We start from the raw sequence: 10,380 nt of genomic DNA, 5'->3' as shown, positions 1-10,380 counted from the left end.
TTCCTGCTCCTCTGATGCTGCTTGGCCTGCTGTGTTCATCCAGCTCTACACCTTGTTATGTCTATTTCTCCTCTGACACAGACTAAACATTATTTGGGAGAATTTAATGCCTGAAATACCTATCAATTTGAACATTAGAAGCAGGTTCCATAACACAGTATTCTGAGAGGCATTTTGCAAGTAGCAGTGGGTTTATGTCATTTTCTGGGAAGTTACACCAGGAGCATTTGAAATGGAATTTCAGAGTCAAGCTCTTTGAAGGATACTCTTTAAAACACATGCTGGGATCCTATCAGAATTTATGAGAAAAATGCCCATCCCTACTACAATGAAGCCAACAACAGTTAAAGACAGCCTTGACTACTGATGGGAAGATATCTGTTCACCATCATGACCACCATCCCCCACACACTGTCATGTTGGCTTTTCTTACTAGTATTCAATCTACGTCAAAAATACTCACTGGTTCCAGGTCGAGCATCTGAAACATCCACAAGAGGCCCAGTGGCCTGCGAGACTGAATGGTAATGGACAGTGTGTGTGGCTGTTAGCGACTTCTGTTTCACAGCCTCTCCAAAGTCTGAATCCGTCAGTAGCACAGTAGATCGGTCATCTGTAACACAGCAGGTGTACACTGTTTATAAATCGGTCTTTCTATAGATTTTCATCCAAGAGCGATATTAAAATGAAAGGTGGCCTGCAGTTTGATGCAATCAAGAGAGGCTTTATTGCTTCAGAGTGGACTTTCTGGTGAGTTAGGTTCCTGTACAAATCCATTCTGAACTTCCCACCATTTCTATGATTCTGAGCAAGGACACAGAAAGAACTTGCAGGGTTAAATGCACATCTGCTATCTCAGCAAAACACTGCACCTGAAACATTTTGAGGTTAACTTACTGTTCAAATGAAGGGATAAAAGGCAACCAACTGGAACAGCAAGTGTTCACAAACAGCCATGGATTAAATTACCAGGTTTTCCACCTTAACAATGCTGACTGTTGAAGATCATGGACAACTTCTCTGCTTTTGTTTTGCAACTCTTAGCCACACTCTGTAGAGTAGACAGGGCCTTGTTTACGTGCCTCAACGTAAAGATGGCACCACTGACAGTGCAGCACTCTGTTCAGCAGTGCACTGGAATCACCCTAGATGATGGGTTTAAGTCTTTGGAATGGGGCATAAGGCCACAACCTTCTGATTCAGAGGTGAGGCTGAGAGAAAAAGGAGATTAGTGTACACTGTTCAAGTTAAGGACTGACTAAGCGCCAGCTCCAGTATGAGGAACTGAATGGCCTCCTACTGTGCTATAACTTATACGGCTCTCTCCTGTCACATTGGGTATGCGCATGTGCAATTCCACTTCCTTTCTGATTATTATTGGCCCTTAAACCTTTGTTTACCCCAAAACTCCATTGTAGTTTCAGCTTTATCAAAGTGATCTTTTCATTCTCAATGACAAGTAACAGTTAATTATTTGTGCACATCTCTTTACATGATATATATAAAATACTATGTAAACGCACACATACAGGTAAGTTCTCTTTTGGCATTGCACATGGTTTCAATGTGATCTATTTACATAAAGTGGTGCTGAAAGATAGGAATAAATAGACATCATGCACTAGTGCAATTCAGTGGTCATTTCAAAGTCATTAATCCTGTCCTTGTTATTATATAAATATATTTTATATAATCATTTGCAGGTAAATACAAAAGATGCAGTGGATTTGGGAAGCAAGGAGTTTGACTTGTCTGATCTCCTCAACAATCCTGGCAGAGGAGTAGGCTGAGATGCTCCAGCACCATCACTGGCCGGGCAATGTAACCTCAGTGTGACCACATTGCAGCTGTCTGATATGCTGACATAGTCATTTTATATTAGAAAAAAGTTGATGAAGAAATATAGGCATTTTGATATCATATGATTACAATATGGTGACTCCTACTGGTAAGTACAACTGTGCAGGGATTGAACAAAGGCAAAAGGTTTTTTTTACTACCTACCATGAAAGGTTATCATGGCAATGCTTACTGTCTAATATTATTGATGAAGATTGACCGCTTGAACAAACTACTGGAGAGCTGTCAGTGCCTTGTGCTACCAATTGTAACTAGAAAAAAGTCTGTACCTATATGTATAAATCATAGAATCCCTACTGTGTGGAAGCAGGCCATTTGGTCCATGCCAACCATCAAAAGAGCATCCCACCCACGACCACCCCCTACCCTATCCCTGTAACCCTGCATGTCCCATGGCTAATCCACCATCCCTTGACACTATGGCCAATCCACCTAATCTGCAGATGGTTAGACTGCAGGAGGAAACCCACACAAACACAGGGAGAATGCACAAACTCCACACAGCCAGCCAGCAAAGAGTGGAATTGAATCCAGGCTCCTGGCACTATGAGGCAGCGGAGCTAACCACCGAGCCACCATGCAAGCATACAAGCTATACAATCATAGAGCACAGAAGAAGCCCAAGCAACCCATTGTACTGATGTTGCTTGTTTAAAAGAGGTTTCCAATTAGTTCCATTTCTCTTTTGCGACAAACCTGCAAATGTTTCCTTTTCAAGTATATATCCAATTGCCTTGGGAAGGTTATTATTGAATTCGGAATGGTAATTATGTGCCTCCCTCTGTGCAGTAAATTACTCTTTGACTCCATGAATCTCTTCCCAATATCCTTTCATGCAGTGAATTACTGATTCATTTTTAAAAATCGCTTCTTCACTATTTTAATGTTAAATTGTAATTATTTTACTTTTCCAGTTGATCTTAAGTCTTTGACATCTGGTTGCTGACTCTTGTGTCAGTAGAAACAATCGCTCCTTAATTATCCTATTAAGATCCTCTATAATTCTGAACACTTTTATTAAATCTCCCCACAACTTACACTAAGAAGAACAAAGCAGCAGTTCCTCTACAATCTTCAATAGAATGAAACCCAATGGTACAATTCACAGTTAGGGGCAGGTTTGATAGAGTAGACAGTGGGAAACTGATAATGCATGTACAAGGATAAAGAACCAGTGGGCACAGTTTTAAAGTGACTTGCAAACGAAGCAAATGCGATGCAAGAAAAACTTTTCCACACAGCGAATAGCTCAGTAGAGAATAAACTACATGAAGGTGTAGTGGAGGAAAGTTCAGTTGAGGCATGGGTATGGGGAAAAAGCATAGAATTGCTAGTAAGAAATGATGCTCGTTTGAAGAGCCAATGCAGACACAATGGGTTGGATGACCTTCCGTGCTGCAACACTTCTGTGGTTCTGTGAATTCTGGCAAATTTACACACATTTGTCCAAGTCCTTCAGAGTCAAGGGCAAAATCTTCCACTCCCAAAGGTGGCAAGCTTGCTGGCAGGAAAGGTATTTAGTCTGGGGTGACACTTCCAACCCTCTCTCCCACCCTGTCTTTCACCCCTACCATAATTAAGTTGCCAAGGCTAGACGGTCTGAGTCATGAGGAAAGGCTGGCTAGGCTGGCACTTCTTTCCCTGGAGCATTGGAGGTTGAGGAGTGACCTTTTAGAGGTTTATAAAACCATGAGGGGCACAGATAGGGTGAATGGTCAAGGTACAGGAGTCCAAAACTAGAGGGCATAGGTTTAAGGTGAGAGGGGAAAGATTTAAAAGGGACCTGAGCAGCAATTTTTTCTCACAGAGGATGGTGTGTTTATGGAATGAGCTGCCACAGGAAGTAGTAGAGGAGAGTGCAATGACAACATTTAAAAGACATTTGGACAGGTAAACTGATAGGAAAGGTTTAGGGGGATATGGGCCAAATGTAGGGAATAGTTCAGTTTAGGAAACCTGGTCAGCCTGGTCAAGTTGGGCCAAAGAGTCTGTTTCTGCACTGTATGACTCTATGACTCTAAGTTCTAGGTGGGAAGGCCTCTGGTTGGTTTTCCTGCTCCATGAATTGAGTCCCTTAATTGATCAATTAAGGACTACTCTAAGGGCCTCATCTCTCTAATATTGGGATAAGCCCAGTCACATGTGTGCAAGTCCCATGCAGTATGTCCAAAGAATAACACATGTGGGCCACTTTTTCAGCCAATAAGGGCAGGTACAGCCCTTGAGCAAAGATACTCAAAGCCTGATCAAAGGGCTGAACATAGGAAAGGGAGCAGTTTCCTCTTCAATCTCTTTCTCACCATGTCCCTCCATTGCCAAGCACCAGTGCAGGGATCTCTCCAGCTCTCCAACCAGCTGGCAAGGCCCATCCAGCTCCTGAACAAGACTCTGCCCCTAAGAAAAGGAAACGTTGTCCCTCTAACTGCAGGACAGATTAGCGTTATATCCAGATTAATGGTCAAAAAGGCAATGAATTGAGGAATTAAACGACATAATTTCACGATTGGAGAGTGTTGAGATGGTGAATTTCATACCTATTGTTTCCATGGTATCCCTCTCTTCTATCAGAAGCTGTGCACGAGGGATATCGATGTGCATTCTCAGTGTCTGCTGCTGTTTATTCAGGGTATCAGATGTCCTTGTGTTTTTACTTGAAAAAGACAAAAAGAAAAAGCACATATAACCCAATATCTGTGCCTTCGGCAGAGTTCAGGTGTCAGCCAGGACATCTGACGTCTTCCACATAACGATGTAATTATCATTATTTCATTGCAAAAGCTTCCTATTTTTATTGTGTAGTTCTTCACTAGTTTGTGATTCTCTTTAAAACAAGTGCATGCTAGTGTGGTTGATGCCACTGGGGAAAATCCATTGCAAGCTATGGGTAAGTTGAAAAGGCAGCACTTCCTTGCGGCTACACAGCCCACTGATCTCCAAGCCATCTTTGTGTTCAGTTGAATGAAACAGTGTGAAATAATGGGGACTTGTGGGATCACATCTAACTGGAGCTGGATGTCATTGCCTTAGCAATTTCCAGGTCAGAGAATAAGATTTTCACCTCAGCAGGAACACAAGGACATAAGAAATGAAATAGACCATATGGCTTCTCAAGGCTGTTCTGCCATTCAATATCACAGCTGAAGTTCTATCTCGACTTCAACTTCCTTCCCCATTCCATTATCCTGTGACTATTACCCTCAGTTCTGGACTCTCCACTTTGGAGAAACAGTTTCTCAGCATCAAGGCTTATATATTTCAAACAAAAAAATATTCTTCTAAAGTCAAAAATGTTTTGGTGCATTTGTAACAATCTGTCCTCATAGGATAGGTCTCTTATTCCAGGAATCAATGTAGTGAACTTTCGTTGCCCCTCTAAGACAAATTTATCTTTCTTTGGTTAAGGAAACCAGACCTATAGACAATACTGTAGCTATGAACTGGGTTTGAATTCAAGGGTCATATTTATTTTACTAAGGTGAATGCTCCTCTGGAAAAGTTTGAGTAAAAATAAATAACAAAACAAGTAGCAGTAGCATAAGATAGCTCTCACACCTGCAAACTTATTAAGGAATAATACTTTCTAAACACAAAATCTGCAAAAGCTTTTAAATCTGAAATAGTTAATTTCCAATAAGAACAAAACTTATATTCAGATCCCACATCAAAGACAGGTAATCCTTTAATAGCTTCTTTAAACAGTCAATCAAATGGTGAATTTGGAACCCATTACCGAAATAACTGTAGCTTCTTAAATTCAGCCAAGCATTTTCAGTTAAAACCAAAGGATGACCTCTGTGTAAATGTCAACAGAGAGATCTATGGAAATTGACTGAGCAGCTGGCACTTTTTTTTTAACCTGATGGCTTCTTTCCAGATGGACTGCCAGGCAAAGCAATGTAACAGAGATTTTGTTTAAAAAGCTCTCCATGGCAACTACAGCTTTTTTCTTTTCATTGTAAAGAATGGTATTATTGAGAGAAATTTCAGACCTTGACGGTTATAAAGACATTCTCCAGCCTTCAAGAGAATTTAGTCCCCTCCATCAATTTGTTACTGCCACACTGCAAATTAAGATCCTTGGAACAGGCAAAATGGGATCTGTTTCTGCACAGCACTAAATTCAGGTTTCTTTTCTGAGTTGGGGTTTCCCACTTCAGTTGTACCAGTCACCTGCTGACAAAAACTGGATCTATCAGATGTCACCTCTATCTCTGTGTCCTTCCCAACATTTTTAAAGGTCTGTGGAGCATACAAACATCTGACACTGAGTTTCAGGAAACATAGGACACAACTCCACTGCAACAGGATAAAATAGGAAACAGAACAGGCAAGGCAATCTAAGCGAACCTTGACATTGCTGTGCGAACCCTTCAAATAAATTTATGACATCAATAACATTTTTTCAATTGCAGCCATTTGCTATATGTCGGCAATAGAGTATGGTAATTCACGACAGTCTCCTTGAATTAGAGGAATGGTTTAGTTTACATTATCTACAGACGCTCAACATTTCTTCATCTTTAAATATTTATCCAAAACATGCCTCCCCTAACAGGCACAGGGCATCACAATATTTAAACAAATGTGATCAGAACAATTGCTTCTAAGATATTTTAACATGTTTGGTTCCCTGAGAATATTAGCCATAACATGCTGGCGGAATAATGATGAGGTTTACATTGCTTGCTATTATTTAAGCATAAATTCCACAGGAACCTTAAATATAGGCAAAGATAAGGGCTGGAACTTAAATATTGTTGTCCAAATGCACTGTCAGTTTCAGGAAAATGGTATCTCACTGTCCTTCTCACCATTGAAATGTATTGAGTGAGCAATGTCATCACCATACTTAAAGATATGTACAAGTTAGTCTGAAGTGACTCAAAGAACTAGTGAACATTTTTGTATATTTAAACCTGAACTGATCATCAGAGATTCTCTTAACAATGCATTAGATGGCATTTGAGGTTCAATATGCTCAGTTGGCTTGATGGCTGGTTTACAATGCAGAGTGATGCCAGCAGTGTGCGTTCATTTCTGGCTGAGGTTACCATGAAAAGCTTTCCTTCCCATCCTTTCCCCTTGCCTGAGGCATGGTGAACCTCAGGCTAAATCACCACCATTTGTCTGTCTCTCTCTGAGACAGCAGCCCTATAATCTGGTAAGATTGTGGGGACTCGACCTTTAGATGTTAATTATCTCCATAGAACGTCTCTAGTACTGAGTGGCATTTCACTTCTTTACGTTTTAATTGCTGTCTTATTTTGCTCCTTTTCTCTATCTTTCTTTCCCTCTCCTTGTTTCATTTCTTTGCCAGATTTGACATTGGATTCATCAACTCTAGCTTACACTTTCCAAATCCAGCCGTTCAACAGTCCAGGAGGACAAGGGTAGGAGAAGAACAGAACGCTGCAACCTACAAGTTCCCCTCCAAGCCACACACCATCCTGACAGAGGGCCATATCTCTAATCCTTTCATGTCTAACAGTACTCAGATATCCGTATGCCGCATGGACTGCAGCAGCTCAAGAACGCAGTTCAGCACCAGTTTCCCAAGGACAAATTAGTGATGGGCTGGCCTTGCCAAATATGCTGACCCTAGCAATAACAAGTATAATAAAACACTTCCTTCTCAATCTATGTATTGTTATTTTAACACTCTGACTGGCTAAGTATTACCTTGCTCCATTGATGTAGATTAGAGATGCATGATAGAAAAGCATTCTATCTGGGTGCATAACAGCCTTGTATGGCAACTGCTTTGCCCAGGACCGTAACAAACTACAGAAATTTGTGTGCACAGCCCAGACCATCACGGAAGCCAACCTCCCATGCATGGACTCCATTTACACTTCTCATTGCCATGGGGAGGCTGCCAACATCAGAACAGCTTCTTCCCTGCTGTTATTAGACTGTTGAATGGACCTCTCTAACATCAAATAATGATGACCTTCCGTTGTGCACCTTCCTTGCAGCCGTAACCCTGTATGCCTCGCTCTGTCTAAGCACCCTATGATCTGTGTGTCCTTGATCTACCTGTGCTGCTAGCAAAACAAACCTTTTCCCTGTACTTAGGTACATGTGACTACAATAAGTCAAATCAAATCAAATCAGATGCCCCCTTCCCTTTAACTATGACTTTAATAGCTCATGCTTTCAGCAAATTGCCATACAAAATGTTTCAGGCATTTCTCTAGGATTTCTCTATCCAATTCAACCTGTGGATCAAAGACTTCACCCAAAACATGTTAACGACTTCTGACTGGCATACTGCAATAGCACAAAACAATCTGAGATTACTGATGCCCAATTTGAGGCCACACCCATCACCCAATGTTCGACTCTAGGATCACTGTCAAAGTCTTGGCCTTGCCAGGCAGCTCAACATAGATACCAGCTGGTTTCCCACTTTCTGAGAAGAGGCCAGCTGCTGAAGGATGTTTGCTTAGGACCCATAACCCACAATTGGCTGGTATTAAGGTCCATATCTCACTCTGACACATGTGGGTGGATGGAGAGACCGTACTCCTGCCTGGTGTGACTTTGGAATGACCCCCAGTGACATTGATTCTTCTTTTAAACAAGGACACAAATCCCCAGCTAGAACAGGTATCATCATTGACATTCTTCAAGATGAATGGCATTGAATACAGAAAAATCACAGTGCATTACCTCATCAGCATCTCGGCCAAACTTTTGGCATCTGTAAGAAAAGAAGATACTCATTGTTGTGCCTGACTCGAACTGTTAAAAAGAAAGAACCTTGAGATGGCACCATGCTGGCCATGCTATACCATGTGACAGCTTAACCTGGTAATAAAAACATTCAAATGGGAGAAAGAGGTCAAGGCTGGTGACATCTTTAAATGATGAGTCAGGGGAGGGCATGGGTATGTTCATTAAAGCAGATTAACCAAAGAAACTTGTTAAAGAAATTATGACACTGGTGTGCCGCAAGGATCAGAGTTGGGTCCACCACTTTTAGTCATTCATGTGAATGATTTGGACCTCAGAGTATAATGGGATCTTGAGCAGATGGACCAATGGACCAAGGAGTGGCAGATAGAATTTAATTTAGATAAATGTGGGGTGCTGCATTTTGGAAAGGCAAATCAGGGCAGGACTTATACATTTAACGGTAGCACCCTGGGGAGTTTTCCCGAATAAAGAGACCTAAGGGTTCAGGTTCCTTGAAAGTAGAATTGCAGGTAAGCAGAGTAGTGAAGAAGGCATTTGACACGCTTGCCTTCATTGTTCAGCATGGAGTATCGGAGTTGGGATGTATTGTTGCAGCTGTGCAGGACATTGGTGAGGCTGCATTTAGAATACTGCCATCATTCTGATCTCCCTGCTACAGGAAAGATGTTGTGAAACTTGACAGCATTCAGAAAAGAGTTACAAGGACGTTGCAAGGGTTGGAGGATTTCAGCAAAAGTGAGTGGTTAAATACGCTGGGGCTTTTTCCCCTGGAATGTTGGAAACCCAGGGGCAATGTTTGGAGGTTTCTAAAATCATGAGGTGCATGAATAGGGTGAATAGACAAGGTTTTTTTTTTCCGTGGGTAGGGGAGTTCAAAACTAGCGATTTAAGGTGAGAGGGGAAAGATTAAAAGGGACCTGCGTGACTTTTTCACGCAGAGGATAGTGTGTGTATGGAATGAGCTGCCAGAGGAAGTGGTGGAGGCTGGTGCAATTAAAACATTTCATAGAATCCCTACAGTGTGGAAGTAGGCCATTTGGCCCATCAAGTCCACACCAACCCCTGAAGAGCATCCCACCCAGATCCACCTCCTACCCTATCCGAGCATATCCCACCCTAGGACTATGTGCAATTTAGCACGGCCAATCCACCTAACCTGCGCATCTTTGGACTGTGGAGGAAACCAGAACACCTGGAGGAAACCCAGGCAGATATGGGGAGAACGTGCAAACTCCACACTGACAGTCGCCCGAGGCTGGAATTAGACCTGGGTCCCTGGTGCCGTGAGGTAGCAGTGCTAACCACTATGCCACCTTAAAAGGCATCTGGATGGGTATATGAATAGGAAGGGTTTAGAGGCTTTGGACCAAATGTTGGCAAATGGGACTAGATCAGTTTAGGATATCTGGTCAGCGTGGGCAAGTTGGACCGAAGAGTCTGTTTCCATGCTGTAAAGCTCTATAACTCGATGACTATAAACGTGTCTAACCCCTCAGTCTTTTCAGACGCTGTTCCCTCCGTCGTCTTCGAACAATCAGAAGCAGAGCAAACAGCAGCAGGGCAGCCAGCAGAATGCACGAGATGGTCACCAGCATTTTCAGTTCCTCATTAGTTGCCATTCCTTCCTCGGTCTGGACCACCGATTTAATCAGCGGTGGGATTGTACCTGTGTGGTTAAAGACACAATATGATTTATTTGCTCTAACAGAGTGATACAAGGTAGGAGATAACAAGGTGTAGAGCTGGATGAACACAGCAGGCCAAGCAGCATCAGAGGAGCAGGAAAGCTGACGTTTCGGGTCTAGACCCTTCTTCAGAAAA

At 42.2% G+C, this 10,380-nt stretch overlaps 1 protein-coding gene across 1 annotated transcript in view; it reads right to left on the bottom strand.

Moving 5' to 3' along the window:
- Window positions 1–10,380, bottom strand: part of LOC109910887 (Down syndrome cell adhesion molecule-like) — a 490,591-nt gene that overhangs the window by 35,363 nt on the left and 444,848 nt on the right. The window contains exons 25-28 of the mRNA XM_048603034.1: window positions 10,049–10,225; window positions 8,533–8,563; window positions 4,395–4,510; window positions 464–613 (exon numbers count right to left, since the gene is read on the bottom strand). Of these exons, the coding sequence (XP_048458991.1) occupies window positions 464–613; window positions 4,395–4,510; window positions 8,533–8,563; window positions 10,049–10,225 (474 nt within the window). The remainder of the gene's footprint in view (window positions 1–463; window positions 614–4,394; window positions 4,511–8,532; window positions 8,564–10,048; window positions 10,226–10,380) is intronic.

Source organism: Rhincodon typus, chromosome 11 (assembly GCF_021869965.1).
Source record: "Rhincodon typus isolate 14 chromosome 11, sRhiTyp1.1, whole genome shotgun sequence".
Taxonomy (NCBI): domain Eukaryota; kingdom Metazoa; phylum Chordata; class Chondrichthyes; order Orectolobiformes; family Rhincodontidae; genus Rhincodon; species Rhincodon typus.
The sequence above is the reverse complement of the archived record's forward strand: the minus strand, read 5'-3'. Positions and strand labels throughout refer to the sequence as shown.